Below are 20,560 nucleotides of genomic sequence, written 5' to 3'. Positions count from 1 at the left end.
AAGGGGTTGGTCTCCTCTCTAGCAACCAGCAGCAGAACAAGAGGACACAGTCTCAAGCTGTCTCTAGCTCTTCACAGAGAGAGTTGTTAGCCATTGGAATGTGCTGCCCAGGGAGGTGGTGGAGTCACTATCCCTGGAGGTGTTCAAGAGGGGACTGGATGTGGCACTTGGTGCCATGGTTTAGTTAGTCATGAGGTGTTGGGTGACAGGTTGGACTTGATGATCTCTGAGGTCTCTTCCAACCTTGGTGATACTGTGATAATGGAGGGATCAGGCCCAGCCAGCAAGGGTTCATAAAAGGCAGGTCCTGCTTGACCAACCTGATCTCTTTCTATGAGCAGGTGACACACCCAGTGGATGAGGGGAAGGCTGTGGATGTTGTCTACCTGGAATTTAATAGATTAGCCTTTGACACTGTCTCCCACAGCATTCTCCTCGAGAAACTCACAGCCCATGGCACAGACAGGTGGACTCTTTGCTGGGTTAAAAGCTGGCTGGATGGCCCCAAGGAGCTGTGATAAATGGAGTTAAATCCAGCTGGCAGCTGGTCACAAGTGGTGCTCCCCAGGGCTCAGCATTGGGGCCACTTCTGTTTCATATCTTTATCAATGATTTGGATGAGGGGATCAAGTCCACCATCAGCAAGATTGCAGATGACACTGAATTGAGTGGGAGTATTGATCTGCTCAAGGGTAGGAAGGATCTGGACAGGCTAAATCGCTGGGCTGAGCTCAGTGGGGTGAGGTTCAATAAGACCAAGTGCCAGGTCCTGCACTTTGGTCACAACAACCCCAAGCAACACTACAGGCTTAGGGAGAGTGGCTGAAAAGCAGCCCAGTGGCAAAGGTTCTCTGGGTGCTGGTGGATGGCCAGCTGAATATGAGGCAGCAGTGTGCCCAGGTGGCTAAGAAGGCAACCAGCATCCTGCCCTTCATCAAAAGCAGTGTGTGCAGCAGGAGCAGGCAAGTGATTGTGCCCCTGTACTTGGCCCTGCTGAGCCCACAGCTGGAGCACTGGGCTCAGTTCTGGGTGCCACAACATAGGAAAGGAATTGAGGTCCTGGAGCATGTCCAGAGAAGAAAGAAGAACAACAAGGCTGGTGGGGGTGATGGAGAGCATGCCATGCAAGGAGCAGATGAGGGAGCTGGGGCTGCTTAGTCCAGAGAAGGCTCAGGGGAGACCTTATTGCTCTCTACAACTACCTGAAGGGAGGCTGTGGTGAGGCTGCTGTTGGTCTCTTCTCCAAAGTAACCAGCAACAGAATGAGAGGGAATGGGTTTAAGTTGTGCCAGGGGAGGTTTAGCTTGGACATTACAAAAAGCTTTACTGAGAGGCATCGGAACAGGCTGCCCAGGGGGGAGGTAGAATTGTCACTTCTAGAGGTGTTTGAGAAGCTTGTAGATGTGGTGCTTCAGGATATAGTTTAGTGGTCATGGCAGGTGGGTTACAGTTGGGCCTGGTGATCTTAGAGGCCTTTTTCAACCTTTATGACTCTATGGGTGGGAGCTCCCTAGGGCTGTTTGGAGGGGAAAGGCATGCTTGGCTGTAAACACCTCCAGCACCTTGCAAAGGGCAGCCACAGAGAGCTCCCTACACTTCAGGCTGCTCTTGCAACCCAGCAGGGAGGCAGAATACAGCCCAGAGAGTTAGGCTCTCCAAAAACACCTCCCCTGCCTTTGCTTCACAGCTCTCAGGAGGCACGTCCCCTGCCCAGAAATGCCGCTGTCACATAGCCACAGCGGCTGGTGACAGCAGGGCAGGGAGTGGCAGAGGCTGCAGCCTCAAAAAGAGAGGGGCTGGCACCAGGCAGGGTGGGGGGATGCAGGGAAGAGCTCAGCATTAGCTGGGATAATCTGGCAGTCCTGGGGGATGTGCCAGAAGCCTGCAGATAATCAGGCGAGCTGGCACAACAGCCTTTGAAGTCTGCTGTCAGGCTTTCTCAGTCCGGCTCAGACATCAAAGGCAGCTGGTTACTGCCCCCAATTACACAGCAGAGGCTGGCCAGCTGCCTGGCTTCCCCAAGGCCAGCCAGCTCAGCCACAATCCCCCAAGCATGCCCTCATGGGCAGAAACCTCCTGCTGGAGCCCAAATGCCTGAATCCTCCAGCTCCCGCCGGGGCCAAGCTCACTCTGCTGGGGGCTCACCTCACAGCCAGGTGGGCTTTCACCTCGGGCTCCTGCAGCCAAGCAGCATCTCCCTGGATAAAGATCTCCCCAGTGACAGGCTGCCAAACCAAATTGCTCAATCCCAGGGAAATCAGATGGCCAGGAAAATGGAGGAGACTGGCTAAGGTGAAGAACACATCCACCTTTACTCACTGAGGTGGAAAGGACTGCTTCTGTTACTCAGATCTGCTGTGTCCTAGGCCACTGTGGGACGTGGCTCCAACACACAGCAAGGACAGGGTATTCAGGAGCACACCCCACAGCAGCACAGAGAGGTTGCTGCAATTGCTTTGCACTGAAAAAGCACAGTATCCTGGGTATGGGAACTGAACCAAATCACACAGACCAAAAAGGCAACTGAAATCTAAGAGCAGGACAGATTGGGAAGCAAAGAAACACCCATCCTATGCAACCACAACTTTCCAGGACTCTGACTGCTCTCAGCACTGAGCTCTCAGGGCTGGCCTGAGAGGAGGAAACTGCCCACAGCTCGCTCTTCATGCCCTGGTGTTTGCCCACAGCTCTTTCTTGGTGCCCTGGTGTTTGCTCACATCGGTTTCTGTCTCTCTCCCATCACAACAGAGGGCACAGCCTACCAAGCCTCCAGGAAAGCAGCAAGGAATCCCACCTTGCAGAGGAAATCAGACCTCAAACCATGCCTTGGGAAAATCTTGCATCTTGCACAGGAAAGGCAATGTGTTTGCAGCAGAAAGTCAAACAAGAGCAAAACTTTTCAGGGCACTGACAAGAGGATCCTCCAGGGAGCAGTGCTGGGCCCCATCCTCTTTAACATCTTCATTTATGATCTGGATGAGGGGATTGAGTCAGTCATCAGCAAGTTTGCAGATGACACCAAGCTGGGAGCAGATGTTGGTCAGTTAGAGGGTGGAAAGGCTCTGCAGAGGGACCTCAATGGACTGGACAGATGGGCAGAGTCCAATAGGATGGCATTCAACAAGTCCAAGTGCCAGGGGCTGCACTTTGGCCACAGCAACCCCAGGCAGAGCTACAGGCTGGGGTCAGAGTGGCTGAGAGCTCCCAAACAGAGAGGGACCTGGGGGAGCTGATTGACAGCCACCTAAACATGAGCCAGCAGTGTGCCCAGGTGGCCAAGAGGGCCAATGGCATCCTGGCCTGCATCAGGAACAGTGTGGCCAGCAGGAGCAGGGAGGTCATTGTGCCCCTGGACTCTGCATTGGTTAGGCCACACCTTGAGTCCTGTGTCCAGTTCTGGGCCCCTCAGTTTAAGAAGGACATTGAGACACTTGAAGGTGTCCAGAGAAGGGCAACAAGGCTGGGGAGAGGCCTTGAGCACAGCCCTGTGAGGAGAGGCTGAGGGAGCTGGGGTTGTTTAGCCTGGAGAAGAGAAGGATCAGGGGTGACCTCATTGCCCTCTACAACTACCTGAAGGGAGGCTGTAGCCAGGAAGGGGTTGGTCTCTTCTCCCAGGCAAGCAGCACCAGAACAAGGGGACACAGTCTCAAGCTGTGCCAGGGGAGGTTTAGATTCGAGGTGAAGAGAAAGTTCTTCACTGAGCGAGTCGTTCGTCATTGGGATGTGCTGCCCAGGGAGGTGGTGGAGTCACCGTCCCTGGAGGTGTTCAAGAGGGGATTGGATGTGGCACTTGGTGCCATGGTCTAGTCATGAGGTCTGTGGAGACAGGTTGGACTGGATGATCCTCGAGGTCTCTTCCAACCTCAGTGATACTGTGAAGCGACCAGAGGCCACCAGAGCTGTGGGATGGGTTGTTCCTGCTTCACTGCTGCAGCAGCAGGCAAACACACTCATTCTGAACCTGCTCTGCCAGTGGGGCACAATCAGAACTTGAGTCACGCCCCCCAGGTCTTATCCTAATAAAAAGTGTTCTAATTCCTCTCCTCCATTATCATTTTAAGATCTTCTGCCCACATAAAAGAGCTAAGCCCCCTCACCCCTCTATAGCCACAGCTCCACCAGCCTCTGTGCTTTGGGCCAAGAGTGCATTTCTGACTGTTTCTGACAGCTTCACTGCAGGCAGCAGAAAGCTCAGGGGAACAAGAGGCTGCTGGGGCCCAGGAGGAATGCTGCACAATGGAAGTGTTTTAAAAGAGGTTGGATGTGGCACTTGGTGCCATGGTTTAGTTGATTAGATGGTGTTGGGTGATAGGTTGGACTTGATGATCTCAAAGGTCTCTTCCAACCTGGTTAATTCTATTCTATTCTTGTAAGCCTGCCAACTCCTTGCAGCACCCAAGGAAAGAGCCAGCAGTGTGGCACCTCAGCATTACCCAGCAGCTGCCCTTTCCTGCACCTCATCAGACCACTCTCCTCTGGCTGTGGGGCTTGGCTCTAAGGCAGTACAGCCTGCCCTCCACAAATCCTGGCAATCCCCCACCACAGCACAAGGGGGGCCTGATCACATCACCACACAGCCTGCAAGTGCAGCTGCCCTGCCCAGCTCGGCTCCTGTGTGGCACAAGGAGCTGAGACATGAGCAGAGGGCTGGAGCACCTCTCCTGTGAGGACAGACTGAAGGAGTTGGGGCTGTTCAGTCTGGAGAAGAGAAGGCTCCCAGGTGACCTCATTGTGGCCTTCCAGTATCTGAAGGGGGCTCCAAGAAGGCTGGGGAGGGACTGCTCAGGATCTCAGGTAGTGATAGGACTAGGGGGAATGGAATGAAGCTGGAGGTGGGGAGGAAGTTCTTCCCCATGAGAGTGGTGAAGCCCTGGAATGGGTTGTCCAGGGAGGTGGTTGGGGCCCCATCCCTGGAGGTGTTTAAGCCCAGGCTGGCTGAGGCTCTGGGCAGCCTGATCTAGTGTGGGGTGTCCCTGCCCATGGCAGGGGGGTTGGAACTAGATGATCCTTGTGGTCCCTTCCAACCCTGACTGATTCTATGATACATGCCACCCCCAGACCTCTCTGCATTGGCACTGGAAGAGGCATCAGCATCTTTTAAGCAAGCAGCATCATGAAAGTGTTTGCTGCAGAGCAGGAGGGGGCTGTGCATGGTTGTCTCAGTTCCCGGTGGACACAGCGAGGGCAGAGCCTGGGGAAGAGAGGAGGAGGAGGTTAAGCAAGGGAAAGAGGGAGAGCAATCACAGCAGGCTGCTGTGCAGAAGGAAAGCCTGTGGGGAATACAAAGCAGTATTACATGTTGGGAGAGAAGCTAGGTTTTCATATTAAGCTGCTTATTTAGCTCTCTAAGTTATGGAGATGCTGCACTTCAAAACTAATTGATTGACAGAGCTTGGATTTGATTACAGGATTGCCAGAAGCATCAGGGTTTAAAATTAAAGACTCATGAAAAAAAAACCTAAAAATCAAATAGCTGCCCTGGAAATGTTAGCCAGGGAATGAAACAGTCACTGCTGCAGCCAGTTGTTAAATGCAGCTCAGCTGGGGAAAGTGACAACTCCAGCTTCCAAAAGCCACTACACCAGTGGATGCAGCAGGGAGATGATCTCCTAACTGGTTTGAGTGGAAGATGCACAAAACATGTGTCTCCCAGTTCTAGAGCTAGGCAGAGGGTCTTCAAGACCCTTCAAGAAGCACTTGCCTCTCTCTGCTGCCTGTGTGAATCTCGAAGCACATGGAGTATTCCCTGCCCTGAACCCACTGCAGTGAGCAAAGCATCCAGGAACTGTAGGTAGGCACCTGCAGGGCTGAAGGGGCAGAGCCTGCAGGTTCCAGAACATGAAGGCTACACAGGGAAACTCTCACCTGCATGGACAGAAAGTCCCATCCTTCCCAGCCAGGACACTAAAGGGCTGCCTCCCCCAGAGGAGCATGACCTGGCGTGCATCAAGAATAGTGTGGCCAGCAGGGCAGGGAAGTCATTGTGCCCTGTGCTCAGCACTGGTTAGGCCACACCTTGAGTCCTGTGTCCTGTTCTGGGCCCCTCAGGTTAGGAAAGATGTTGAGCTGCTGGAAGGTGTCCAGAGAAGGGCAACAAAGCTGGGGAGGGGTCTGGAGCACAGCCCTGGGAGGAGAGGCTGAGGGAGCTGGGGTTGCTTAGCCTGGAGAAGAGGAGGCTCAGGGGAGACCTTCTTGCTCTCTACAACTCCCTGAAGGGAGGTTGTAGCCAGGTGGGGGTTGGTCTCTTCTCCCAGGCACCCAGCACCAGAACAAGGGGACACAGTCTCAAGCTGTGCCAGGGCAGGTTTAGGCTGGAGGTGAGGAGAAAGTTCTTCCCAAAGAGAGAGATTGGCCATTGGAATGTGCTGCCCAGGGAGGTGGTGGAGTCACCATCCCTGGAGATGTTCAAGAGGGGATTGGACGTGGCACTCGGTGCCATGGTTTAGTCATGCGGTCTGTGGTGACAGCTTGGACTTGATGATCTTTGAGGTCTCTTCCAACCTTAGTGATACTGTGAACCAGCTCAGCACTATGAACAATGTGGGTGTGAGACACAGATATGCTCCTGAAGCAAGAAACCAAGGTAGCAATGTCAGAACTACACTTACAGCTCACTTAGCATCAAAGCCTCCACTCACCTACCCAAAATAACTCCCTCCTTCCCACTCCTCTGAGACCATGGGAAGAGTTCTGCAAGGTCCAACAGCAGAGCCAGCATGTCCCTTGTAAAATCTCAGAGCTGACAGCTTCAGTTCTTCTTGAAGCTCTGTATTCATCCTTCATCTGTGAATATGAAGCTTCTCTCCAAGTACACATATGCAAGTGTCAAAACTCAGATCAGGGCCTGAGAGGTTGCCAGGGAGACCTTGACTCATAATGTAGCATTAGCCTGGAGAAGAGGAGGCTCAGGGGAGACCTTCTTGCTCTCTCCAACTCCCTGAAGGGAGGTTGTAGCCAGGTGGGGGTTGGTCTCTTCTCCCAAGCACCCAGCACCAGAACAAGAGGACACAGTCTCAAGCTGTGCCAGGGGAGGTTTAGGCTGGATGTTAGGAAGAAGTTCTTCCCAGCAAGAGAGATTGGCCATGGGAATGTGCTGCCCAGGGAGGTGGTGGAGTCACCATCACTGGAGGTATTTAGGAAGAGCCTGGATGAGGCACTTGGTGCCATGGTTTAGTTGATCAGATGGTGCTGGGTGATAGGTTGGACTGGATGATCTCAAAGGTCTTTTCCAGCCTGGTTAATTCCGTTCTATTAACATGCTATTTAGTTTTCTAGAGGTGCTTAGCTAGCAGACAGCTCTATCACATCTGTTCTTATTTGTCACCTTGGGTTTGGGTAGAGCACTCTGGACAACACCATCCCATGCTGCCCTCACTGCCACACAAGCAGAACAGCAGAATGTGGGGTAGGCAATACTGATGCTGTTGCTGCTGGTGCCCTCCATTTGCACTAAGGGAAGACACAAAAAAGCTAAGCTCTATTTACACCAAGTCAAACGAATTTCCTTCAAACAAAAGGCAGGGGCTGCAGTGAACTCCAGGGAAAGCCTAGAGGGGTAGCCAGCTTTGATTACATGGACATGGCAGGAAGAGTTGAAAATGCACACACAAGGTTTCACTTCTTTGTGCTCAGCCTCAGTGTGAAAGCAACTCCCCTTCCAGTGCTGCCACTGAAGGGCTGGATGAAGCATGCAGCCTTTTACTGCAACACAGCAGCAGCTATCTTACTTTTGCCTGACACCTAAGGCAGCCTGCAGCATCTCCCCTGCTACTCCCAGACCTGGGAGAACACTCAGCACTGAAACAGGGTTTGGGAGGAAGTGATGCTCAGAAGACACATTGCCACCGCCTCTGACACAAGGTAAAGGAGGGTTTAAACACAGCCATGCAACGTCCAAAGGGTCTGAAAGGCTTCTTGTTCACACTGTGTACAGTCAGGTCAAGGAAGAGACATTTAATGAGCAGCAAGATACAAAAGATCTTTCTGAACAAGTGTGGGGGACTATGGGAGACAGAAGGAAGAGAGAGAGAGAGAGAAAAAAGAAGGTAACAGCACCATGCAAGGACATCTCAGGACTCACCTGAAAGGCTGCAGGAAAAGCCATCAGCTTCCAAAGGACCTTAACATCTTATTCCTAAAGAAAATCTACCCTTCCACCAAGCTGGGCACTCAGACCCTGCTTGAAACATCAGAGATGGACATCCCTGAGCTCTTGGAAAAGGCTATGCTTGTCAGCACACAGTGATGGCCTGGGGGGGAGAGTGGGCAGTGACATAAAACAGCTGGTAAGGTCTGCTCCTGTGGAAGAAGGCCAAATGCCAGCTAAAGTAGAAAGACAAATTATCCCTTTCATTGCTGGAAGGTTCACCTTAGGGCAATGATACTGCTCTGTAAACTTCAAGAAACCTAGTCACTCACTGTTGGTGTGCCCATGAGAGAGACACCATCAGGGGGACTGGAGGCATAGGTAACACACCAGGGACCTCAGGATGAGACTGACTTGTCCCCAGCAGTCACATGGCAGAGAGGCTGCATGGCTGAAGGAGTGCAAGAATGAAAACCACAACCAGAGCAAACTGGATCTGTCCTGGTGATTGTGACCCAAGGATTGTTACCCAAGTACCAACACAAAGACTAGAATCCACCTTGGATTCTGTCTGTGAAGAACTTCTTCTTAACATCCAGCCTAAACCTCCCCTGGCACAGCTTGAGACTGTGTCTTCTTGTTCTGGTGCGGGTTGCCTGGGAGAAGAGACCAACCCCCACCTGGCTACAACCCCCCTTCAGTTAGTTGTAGACAGCAATAAGGTCTCCCCTGAGCCTCCTCCAGGCTAAGCAACCCCAGCTCCCTCAGCCTCTCCTCACAGGGCTGTGCTCCAGACCCCTCCCCAGCTTTGTTGCCCTTCTCTGGACACCTTCCAGCAAGTCAACCTCCTTCCTAAACTGAGGAGCCCAGAACTGGACACAGGACTCAAGGTGAGGCCTAACCAGTGCTGAGTACAAGGGCAGAATGACTTCCCTGCTCCTGCTGGCCACACTGTTCCTGATGCAGGCCAGGATGCCATTGGCCTTCTTGGCCACCTGGGCATGTGCCTGGCTCCTGTTCAGCCTCCTCTCAACCAGCACCCCCAGGTCCCTTTCTGCTTGGCTGCTCTCCAGCCACTCTGACCCCAGCCTGTAGCTCTGCATGGGGTTGTTGTGGCCAATGTGCAGAACCTGGCACTTGGATGTGTTCAATCTCCTGCCCTTGGACTCTGCCCATCTGTCCAGCCTGTCAAGGTCCCTCTGCAGAGCTCTCCTGCCCTCTAACAGATCAACTCCTGCCCCCAGCTTGGTCTCAGTTACTGATGATGGACTCCATCCCCTCATCCAGATCATCAGTAAGGATATTGAACAGGATGGGGCCCAGCACTGATCCCTGGGGCACACCACTGGGGCCTGGCTGCCAGCTGGCTGTGGCACCATTCACCACCACTCTCTGGGCTCTGCCTTCCAGCCAGTTCCTAACCCAGCTCAGAGTGCTGCTGTCCAAGCCATGGGCTGACATCTTGACCAGGGGTCTGCCATGGGGGATGGTGTCAAAGGCCTTGCTGAAGTCCAGGCAGACTACATCCACAGCCTGCCCCACATCCACCAGGTGGTCACCTGGGCATAGGAGATCAGGTTGGTCAGGCAGCACCTGCCCTTCCTAAATAGTGACCACAACTATCTGCTGTGGCTTCCTCCCTCCTTCCCTAGCCCATCACTAGAGGCAGTTGCCATGACCTGAACACCAAAGGGCAGGCTAGCTCTACTGTACTTGCATTCAAATCCTGCACTCTGCATTTGGCTGTAGCCACATACAGCTGTCACAGATCCAGGCAGATGCTGAGCAGCATGGATGTTTTCCCTAAAGAGGGAAATTACAGCAAACCACCACAGCCCTGGCATCCCAGGCAACAAAAGCCACAGAGGCACCACCAGTCCTGCCCTCTCAGCCATCTCTGTGGGTTCTCAGGTGCCCAGTAACTGGGATGTTCATATTGCACCAGCCAGATTAAGTTGCCAACAAGAAACAGCATTTCACTACCTGCAGCTTCATTTCCACTTCTGAAGCCAGATGAGGTAGACTCAGTCTGAGCCTGGGGTCTAGTCTAAGGCCCAGAACACGCTGCAGTGTATAGAACCCCACACAAAGCAAGTCTGATATAATACTAAGCTGCTTTCCCGAGGTTTGCTGTGGAAAGCCCTGCCTCTCTACCCGCCTGGCAGAGCCAGGAGCACATGCACTTACACTTCTGGCACTGCAGGGAATGCAGCTTGGCTGCCAGAGAAAGCAGAACAGCTTGTCTTCGTGGCACCCCTTCTGAGAGACCTGGAAATCCACAGAGCCTGGCTTCCTCAATAACACAGGCATTCCCCTGCAGCTCCCAGTATCAATCATCTGCTGGCTACAGCCTAATGCTGTTTTCCTCAGTAATGGAAAGGGATCACTGGCAAAGGACTGACAGAAGGCTGTGTGCTGTATTAAAGGTTTCTTTACCTTGCACAGGAAGGGACAGTGGCTTTTTCTCCAGTTAGCAGGTCCCACAGCTTGATGAGTTGCTTTCTTGAAAGACCATCTGTCCCAACACCTGCTGTGCAGACCTTAGTCCCCTGTAGTCACAGGAATGTAGAAGCCCCCCAGAAATGGTCAAAGCCATGTTTCCCTGGAAGATTTGCATGACTGAGACTCACCTTCACAGGACAGGGGAGGCAGGTCTCCCCAGGCATCATAGAATCAACAAGGTTGGAAAAGACCTCAGAGATCATCAAGTCCAATCTGTCACCCAACACCTCATGACTAAATCATGGCTTCAAGTGCCACCTCCAATCCCCTCTTGAACACCTCCAGGGATGGGGACTCCACCACCTCCCTGGGCAGCACATTCCAATGACCAACAACTCCCTCTGTGAAGAACTTTCTCCTCACCTCAAGCCTAAACCTCCCCTGGCACAGCTTGAGACTGTGTCCTCTTGTTCTGGTGCTGGTTGCCTGGGAGAAGAGACCAACCCCTTCCTGGCTACAACTACCTTTCAGGTAGTTGTAGAGGGCAATGAGGTCACCCCTGAGCCTCCTCTTCTCCAGGCTAAACAACCCCAGCTCCCTCAGCCTCTCCTCACAGGGTTTGTGCTCCAAACCCCTCACCAGTTAATTGTCTTTTCCCCCAGTTCAGCACACAGAAGCAGGCAGCTATTATTAACTTGCTGTAACAGAGAGCTCATGCTTGTTTCACAGGGCAAGCAGCACTGGGAAGAGCACCACAAGCTTCACATTTGCTATCCTTACTTCAGCAGTAGTGCCTGCATAGAAGGCAAGTCCTGCCCATAATGGGCAAGTGTGCCCAGGTGGCCAAGAGGGCCAAGGGCATCCTGGCCTGCATTAGGAATAGTGTGGCCAGCAGGAGCAGGGAGGTCATTGTGCCCCTGGACTCTGCATTGGTTAGGCCACACCTTGAGTACTGTGTCCAGTTCTGGGCCCCTCAGTTTAAGAAGGACATTGAGACACCTGAACGTGTCCAGAGAAGGGCAACAAGGCTGGGGAGGGGTCTGGAGCACAGCCCTGTGAGGAGAGGCTGAGGGAGCTGGGGTTGCTTAGCCTGGAGAAGAGAAGGATCAGGGGTGACCTCATTGCCCTCTACAACTACCTGAAAGGTAGTTGTAGCCAGGAAGGGGTTGGTCTCTTCTCCCAGGCAACCAGCACCAGAACAAGGGGACACAGTCTCAAGCTGTGCCAGGGGAGGTTTAGACTGGAGGTGAGGAGAAAGTTCTTCACCGAGCGAGTCGTTCGTCATTGGGATGTGCTGCCCAGGGAGGTGGTGGAGTCACCGTCCCTGGAGGTGTTCAAGGGGAGATTGGACGTGGCACTTGGTGCCATGGTCTAGTCATGAGGTCTGTTGGGACAGGTTGGACTTGATGATCCTTGGGGTCTCTTCCAACCTCTGTGATACTGTGATAACCGCTCGGCGCCCCAGAGCCACAGCACAACCGCACTCAAAAAGGCTCTCTCTTTATTTTAGACATAAAAAGAAACATTTTACACAGCACTGTTGGAACTACTCAGTACCTGCATTCCAGGATCGTGCCAAACACGTTGTTTTATAACTCTGAAATGAAAACCAAACAAAGAGAAGTGGCTTGGCCTTCTGCTACACGACGTTCAAGCTTGTCCTGGATCAGAATTCTAAGTGCCTGGAGGAATCCACGAGCTTAACCAGGAGATGTTGCAATGTGAACAGAGGAAGATCAATGTGAGCCCTTAGGATACTTGGACAATACCACAGGTCGCAGCAGGGAGGATATGGATGCTTGCAATGCATCTTAGGCAGCTTACTCTTCTGATACTCTGCAGGTTTAATACACAACCAGATGCACACACACCTCCACTCACACAAACCCTGCTCACACAGGAAAATAAAAACATGGAAAGGTGACTTCTTTTTTTCTCATCAGAGATACAATTCCCACTCTATTTTTTGTTTTTTAAAAAAGGGGACAATACAAAATTGGCACAAGTGGAAGGAGCTGGGGGGCAGTGGGGGTAAGTCCAGCCCCTCCGTTTCTATCCTTCCAACTACAGCAAAGACAGGGTGGAAGAAGATGCAGCATTGCCTTCCGAGGGGCTGGCAGCAGCACGAGTCAGAAGTGATCAAGCATCAACTTGCTTCTCTTGGAATGACAAAAATGGTTTGTCTGGGGCCGTGGAGGAAGGTCAGCATTAGCTAAGGACATGGGGACCTTTCTCTAGAGGAGCAGGGAGCCCTGACCAAAATAACCCTGAGATTTTTCCAGCAGGGAGAAAATGTGCTATTATCGTGTGCTTGGGAAGAGCTGGCGGTTCCCTGCTCATTCATTCCCTAATTATTGCATTTCAGTCATGATCCTCTCCACCTAAAACTTAACTAAGAGCACCTAAAGAAGGAGGCAGCCTGCAAGGACAGAAAAGTTACTGATGCTGTGCTTCCAGCCTCACCCCCACTACGCCCCCTCCCAAGACGCCCCAATGCCGCAGGCCTTCCGTGAAGAAAGCAAACAGTAATGCAGGAAAAAAGGCTGCTAGACCAGCATCCCAAACATCAGCACGTTGTTTCATAGCATTCAAGGAAAAAGCAAGATTTCTCTATGGCAGACAGACAGGAGAGGAAGAAAACTCCTTGCTGGCAGAGCAGTATCTCAGCGAATCCTTCCCTCACCTTCCTTCCTTTGGAAAGCGTCACCACAGATCTCTCGGCCTTCACAGCACCAGCTGGAGACTGCTTCTGCCCTCACCCTCAGCAGAGATGGACACATCTGCCTGCAACTAGGCCTTCTGAGAGCTCTTCCAGAAAAGATGACACCGGGCCAAACAGAAAAGTTGCTGTAAATGTTCAGGCCACGAGGCTTACAGGTTTGGGGCGCCCCAGTTTTGGAATACTGCACGAAAGGTCTTAAAGACTCAACACATCACAAGCCCCAGCTGCAAATCAAGTCTGTTTTGAAGACATCCAGCATTCAGCTTCCCAAAGCAAATCAAGTCTGTTTTGAAGACATCCAGCATTCAGCTTCCCAAAGCCAGTGGCCACCTCTGTGCACACAAATGTATGTGTGTGTCACCTCATGCACGCTCACACGTGGGAAGTGGAACAGCCTAACCCCTCACATCGGCCTCAGAACAATGCAGAACTGGGGCAGAAGGGAAACACACAAAGAGAACTCCCTGCAACCCCCCCCAAATTTGGAACAGCAACAGTGGGGACTGCAAACTTGCACAAACACTACAGCAAGACAAAGCCTTTGCAGCAGAGCTACTGGAGCTGCAGCGCCCCTGGGGCGCGCAGCGAGATGAGCTAGCGGTGAGGCAGGCTGTCCAGTACATAACTCACGTCCAGACTAACAGCAGCACATCACAGCCACCACCTTCCAGGGGGGCTCTCATCTAACATTAATTTATTCTCTAAAAACTCCAGAAAAGATTGAGCTCTGGCCTCAGCTCTACATTTGTCACCCTTCTTGATGAGAGCCAAGCCTAGGCTGTGACATCAGAGTGTGGTGCAGTCCTACTTCCTTCCCTGCATACACACAGTATCTGTATTCTGACTTTTATTGCTTAAAACACCAGCTGTGCTTGGAAGACAGAACTGCCTGAAACAGAAGCTGCTCCCAGCTCAGGAGCCAGGTCAGTGTGTGGAAGACAAAAGCACAGCTTCTGTACTACAGCACCTAGGAACAGTTCTCAAACCCATGAGGGAAGTCCTGCTGCAGGCCCACGCACAAGACCAGGAGCACTGGAATCTGAAGGATTCTTGCTGCCCTCTTGGGCTTGACCTTACGAGCTGCACTTCAGCTGCTGCACATCTGACTCTGTTCACAGGTTCAAGAGTTATCACTGAGTGACTGGCAGAAGCAGCATCAGTATCTGGTTTGTGCATCTAGTAATACATAATTTACTGTGCTTCTCTAAACATGATCAGTTGGCCAACTGCAGACAAAGATCCAGCTCTTCTTTTCTTTTTTCACCACAATCAGTGGGGCAAGGCCTTCTACCTCTCTGCCAAGGCCAGCAGGGAGCTGGGCTTCACTCCTGGACACCATGTGCCCCCTGCCACAAACAGAGCAGGGTCTCGGGCACAATGTGAGCAGCTGTAGTGAGGAAATAAGGTGGAAGGGTGGGAAAGAAAGTGGCTGTAAGAGGACATCCAACAAGTGCTTGTCTGAGGATTGACTCTTCTAGGTTGCCAAGTTAGCCCCTATACACCACAGCTGAGAGCTCTGAGCACTGAAAATAAAACAAAGAAGAAGTTCAAAGTGTCTCAGCCCTCTAGGCAAGTTAGGTTTTGGGGTTAATTGCAAACCTTTTGAAAGCCAGAGAAGAGAAGGCATGCTGACAATGATGAACCAACTCTTTGCTGGACCAGCCTCATGAGGCACCAGCAGAGAAGCCTTCTCTAGCCTTCAACCTAACACAGAAGTCTGACAAATGCCAAGGCAGAGAAAGGGAACAGGGATGTTGTGATGGAGGAGAGGCAAAGAGTAGACTGGTTAACAAAATTGAAGCCTAACACTTCTACCAGCCCCTTTCCCAGCCAACACCCTGCCCATCAGGCTGTCATGTGGGGACATCCCCAAAAAAACCAACACCAAAACCCCCCAAAACAATCTTGGTGAATTCTGTCCCAGGGCCCTGTGGAAGGAAGGGCACAATTCCTACGCAGAAGGTGCTGCTGGAAAAGGAGTCACTAAATATGGCCTGAGCGCTCTCAGGCCATGAAGTGTAACAAGGAGAAGCTTGAGGCCCAGGCTGGAATCAGAGAGGAAACGCACTGTCTCGTCTGGTCCTGCGAGCAAGTGTCTCAGCACAATCCAAGAGCCCCCAGGCTGAGTCTCTCCCCAGATGCAAGCATGCCTGGCTCCCACGCTCAGTCCATCTCCATCGACATCAGCCGGCGGCGCTCTCGTCGTGTTTCCTGCACTTCCTTCTTGCAGCACCAGCGGGAGCTGCAGTAGCCGATGAGGCAGGATAGGAGTCCGATGACAGTGGCCAGACCGATGCCAATCAGCAGGGGATACTTGAAAGCATTCAAAACTGAAAGAGGAAAGCAAAGTCAGTATTGTGTCATTGAGAAATTCCCAACTGACAAAGGGAGACACTCCCAGGGTATTCACAGCAATGATTTCAGGAGGAAATGACACTGTTGCTCCTTCTTCTTCTCTGTCTTTTGAGGTTTGGACCATTGGTCTCTTACTGGACTCACTCACCTCCTCACTCTAATTCTTCCTATACTATTTCAAAGCCTCAGAGAGGCTGGAAGCACTGGAGGAGACTTCACAGTATCACAGAATCACCAAGGTTGGAAGAGACCTCAAAGATCATCGAGTCCAACCTGTCACCACAGACCTCATGACTAGACTATGGCACCAAGTGCCACATCCAATCCCCTCTTGAACACCTCCAGGGATGGGGACTCCACCACCTCCCTGGGCAGCACATCCCAATGGCTAACAACTCTCTCAGTGAAGAACTTTCTCCTCACCTTCAGCCTAAACCTCCCCTGGCACAGCTTGAGACTGTGTCCTCTTGTTCTGGTGCTGGTTCCCTTAGAGAAGAGACCAACCCCCACCTGGCTACAACCTCCCTGAGTCTCCTCTTCTCCAGGCTAAGCAACCCCAGCTCCCTCAGCCTCTCCTCACAGGGGTGTGCTCCAGATCCCTCCCCAGCTTTGTTGCCCTTCTCTGGACACCTTCCAGCAGCTCAACATCTTTCCTAAACTGAGGGTCCCTGCACTGGACACAGGACTCAAGGTGTGGCCTAACCAGTGCTGAGCACAGGGCAGAATTCCTTCCCTGCTCCTGCTGGCCACACTATTCCTGATACAGGCCAGGATGTCACTGGCCTTCTTGGCCACCTGGGCACACTGCTGGCTCATGTTTAGGCGGCTGTCAATCAGCACCCCCAGGTCCCTTTCTGTTTGGCAGCTCTCCAGCCACTCCAACCCCAGCCTGAAGTGACCCCAGTCTTGGAGTGAGACAGCAAAGCACAGCTAGTTCCAAGAGGATATATCCTGTTACCTGTTCCTCCAAACACAAGCCTTGCAAATTTTCCCCATCAGAGGCCGACTGCGGCTGCACTCTTCATAATATGTTTCCAAATGGCAAAGAGCAGACTCCTTTACACTTGGCTTGATTAGAACTACTTGTACAATATATTCACTGCCACTCAGCAGCCCAGTCTAATCAACCTCCAAAGTTGGTACCTAAACAAGGAACTTGATTTGCAAGCACGCATTGCTCAGTTAAAACGCAGGGCCAAGAGCCGTAAGGAGTTTAGAAAGTACAGATATGAAAGCTGGTTTTGCACAGCGTGGAGAACAAAAGCTTCTGATTGCTTTTGAGTTCATGGAACTTTCCAACATGACCTTTCCTGGAAACAGTGAGAAGAAAACAACTTGGTCAAATCCCCTCCAGCATTCGCTCTCCTGAGCGCAGCACCTAGCGTGCAGCTTGCTGCTCGGAACGCCAAGCAGCACTCGCAGCGCGGGCTGGAAGGCAGACAAGGCATGAAGCACAGGCAGCAGCACGTCTTGTGGTTGGGAGAGGCAGGAAGGAATTACAGTTCTGACTTTCTGCTCTCTGCTGCTAACCACAATGCAACTCTAATTCAGCACACTCCATCTGCAAACCAAGGCTTCCTCCTGCAGGCAGCAGAAGGGTTAACACTTGGAGGGAACAGTTATGCCTTGATTGAAAGATGCCTCAGCTACAACAAACACCACCAAGAGCTGAGCAGGAGAGAAACTAGTCCAGCCTTATAGCTGTGATCTGTTCAGGACTTCTGGGGTGGTTTTGGGCTATGCCTTTAAAATTTAGTTACAGATTTTGAGCAGAGCAGTAGAGAAATATAAACCAATCACTCTTGGGTGGGAAAAGGAAAGCAAAAGATGATTCTAAACAAATTCATTGGGTAAATGTCTGGAATAAGAGGAGTTGTACCATAACAATTCTGCCCTTTTCTCTTCTGATCTCAGCTGTTTTGCTTTGCTCAGGAGAGATAACCTGCTTATCAGCTGGCCTTGGCTAAGTCTAACTTCGCTGCTCCTCTCTCTCGTCCCCTTTGTAGAGGGGTGTAGGGGAGGTAGGGTGGAGACAAGCAGGGAGCTTCCCCTGCTCTTTTTGACCAGGGCAGGGGGTTGTGTTGTTTGCTAATTGTAAGTATCTGTATAACATTGTACCTCCTGTCTAGTTTGTGCATATTGATTGCATTCCATTGTAGAGTGTAGATTTTGCTTGTAAATACAGCTCCATTGGCTTCTAATTGAGCTGGTCTGTTCTTGTTAGTGTTGGGGGGGGAAACTTCAACCCACCACAATTTCCCAGCCTGTGAAATCTGGAATCAGAAGTTACAAACCATAGGGAAAAAAAGATAACAAAATCTAATGAGATTATTACAGGCACCTTCAAAAATACTCATGGGGAGTATCTGTCACAGAAAGATGTAACAAGGTGCTTAAAAGAAACCTAAAAACTGTGTACTAGAATAGAATTAACCAGGTTGGAAAAGACCTTTGAGATCATTGAGTCCAACCCATCACCCAACACCATCTAATCAACTAAACCATGGCACCAAGCACCCTATCAAGTCTCCTCCTGAACACCTCCAGTAATGGTGACTCCACCCTGGACAGCACATTCCAATGGCCAATCTCTCTTCATGGCAAGAACTTCTTCCTAACCTCCAGCCTAAACCTCCCCTGGCACAGCTTGAGACTGTGTCCTCTTGTTCTGGTGCTGGTTGCCTGGGAGAAGAGACCAACCCTCACCTAGCTACAACCTCTCTTCAGGTAGCTGTAGAGAGCAAGAAGGCCTCCCCTGAGCCTCCTCCTCTCCAGGCTAAGCAACCCCAGCTCCCTCAGCCTCTCCTCACAGGGCTGTGCTCCAGACCCCTCCCCAGCTTTGTTGCCCTTCTCTGGACACCTTCCAGCAGCTCAACATCTTTCCTAAACTGAGGAGCCCAGAACTGGACACAGGACTCAAGGTGTGGCCTATCCAGTGCTGAGCACAGGGCACAATGACTTCCCTGCTCCTGCTGGCCACATTCTTCCTGGTGCAGGCCAGGATGCCCTTGGCCTTCTTGGCCACCTGTGCACACTGCTGGCTCCTGTTCAGCCTCCTGTCAACCAGTCCCCCCAGGTCCCTTTCTGCCTGGCTGCTCTCCAGCCACTCTCACCATGCAATCTCTTACCATCCATTTTCACAGACACAAAGATGGGTTTGGCTTTGATGTCAGGCTCCTGCTGCCATACTCCAGTGGCAGATCTCACCCAGGGGGTCACTACACAGTAGTGGTTCCCAAAGTCTTGGTCCTCGCAGCCGTGCAGGCGCAGGCGGAACTCCAGCGGGCTGATTCTCTCCAGGCTGAGATCGCTGCTCCCGTTCCTGCGGCTCTGCGTCACGATCCCCCTGCGATCCAGCGAGGCCAGCAGGATGGGCTCTCTGTCCAATGCAAAGGAGTGCACAGCAAACCAGGAGACATCAAAGGACATGTCATCTGCATTTGTGGACAAAGAAGAATTTAGACATGTTGATGAGCTCTGCAAAGCACTCACGGTGCCAATGCTCAGCAGGAAGGTTTACCTGCAAGCGGCACAGCCAACACCAGCCTGACAGCAGAAGGGGAAAACCAACAGAAAGGAACAGGAGTAAGAGTGCCCTGAACATGTCTTTTCCAGGAGGATTCAAGCAGTGAACTGCAATGAACTCAACCTGCAAGCAGTGCTCCTGCACAAGCAGCAGAGTGAGGGGAGATTCCCTGCCTTTCTGCTTGTTATCCAAAACTCTGGGTTTTAATCTCTGATCTAAGTTCTAACCAAGCTGGCCCAGTGTTGTAAGACCTTCTGTAACTATGCTGAATCCACAAGGAAAAGCCAGTGGGAGTGCTAGCAGAGAGTCACTTGCAACCACTGTCTTCATGTGGAATCTACAACAACCACAAAGTCAGAAGACTTTGATGATCCTGAAGGTCCCCTCCTTACACTTAGCCTAAATGACTACTGAGATTCTACACAAAGCACCAAAAAAATGACTGAAAAATACAAAGTATTCAGGAGCAAAGCCTGACCTTGATGTTCTTGTGTGGTTTTCTTATGGGAGGACTGGTTGATAGTAGGCTGAACATGAGCCAGGCACATGCCCAGGCAGCCAAGAAGGCCAGTGGCACCCTGGCCTGCATCAGGAATAATGTGGTCAGCAGAAGCAGGGAAGTCATTGTGCCCTGTGCTCAGCCCTGGTTAGGCCACACCTTGAGTCCTGTGTCCAGTTCTGGGCCCCTGAGTTTAAGAAGGACATTGAGACTCTTGAAGGTGTCCAGAGAAGGGCAACAAAGCTGGGGAGGGGTCTGGAGCACAGCCCTGTGAGGAGAGGCTGAGGGAGCTGGGGTTGCTTAGCCTGGAGAAGAGGAGGCTCAGGGGAGACCTTCTTGCTCTCTACAACTCCCTGAAGGGAGGTTGTAGCCAGGTGGGGGTTGGTCTCTTCTCCCAGGCAACCAGCACCAGAACAAGAGGACACAGTCTCAAGCTGTGCCAGGGGAGGTTTAGGCTGGATGTTAGGAAGAAGTTCTTCCCAGCAAGACAGATTGGCCATTGGAATGTGCTGCCCAGGGAGGTGGTGGAGTCACCATCCCTGGAGGTGTTTAGGAAGAGACTGGATGAGGCACTTGGTGCCATGGTTTAGTTGATGGTGTTGGGTGATAGGTTGGACTCTCTGCTCTCAAAGGTCTTTTCCAACCTGGTTAATTCTATTCTATTCTATTTAGTTTGGGTTTGTTCTGGTTTTTTTCCCCAGCTTTGCAGATTTCCTGTCACACACCATCAAGCATCATGCCTTGTACAAGTTTTACCACCCAAGGAGGCAGTCTATAAACTGCATTTGCAACGCCTTCCACATTCAGTGTCACTGCCAGGTAGTCAGCATTCATCAGCACATCCAGCTCCTTCCACATTCATGCAAGAGTCTATTGATCCCATTAGCAGATCTCAGCCTTAACCCTATTAGGCTGATGTAGCTGAGCACC

At 51.8% G+C, this 20,560-nt stretch overlaps 1 protein-coding gene across 1 annotated transcript in view; it reads right to left on the bottom strand.

Annotated features, from left to right (window-relative positions):
• Positions 1-15,330: 15,330 nt before the first annotated feature.
• The window catches only part of PTGFRN (prostaglandin F2 receptor inhibitor), a 110,284-nt gene continuing 105,054 nt past the window's right edge, over positions 15,331-20,560 (bottom strand). The window contains exons 8-9 of the mRNA XM_054166068.1: positions 18,734-19,039; positions 15,331-15,580 (exon numbers count right to left, since the gene is read on the bottom strand). Coding sequence (XP_054022043.1) covers positions 15,414-15,580; positions 18,734-19,039 — 473 coding nt within the window. The 3' untranslated portion in view covers positions 15,331-15,413. The remainder of the gene's footprint in view (positions 15,581-18,733; positions 19,040-20,560) is intronic.

Source organism: Dryobates pubescens, chromosome 12, assembly GCF_014839835.1.
Source record: "Dryobates pubescens isolate bDryPub1 chromosome 12, bDryPub1.pri, whole genome shotgun sequence".
In the NCBI taxonomy this organism is placed as follows: domain Eukaryota; kingdom Metazoa; phylum Chordata; class Aves; order Piciformes; family Picidae; genus Dryobates; species Dryobates pubescens.
The sequence above is the reverse complement of the archived record's forward strand: the minus strand, read 5'-3'. Positions and strand labels throughout refer to the sequence as shown.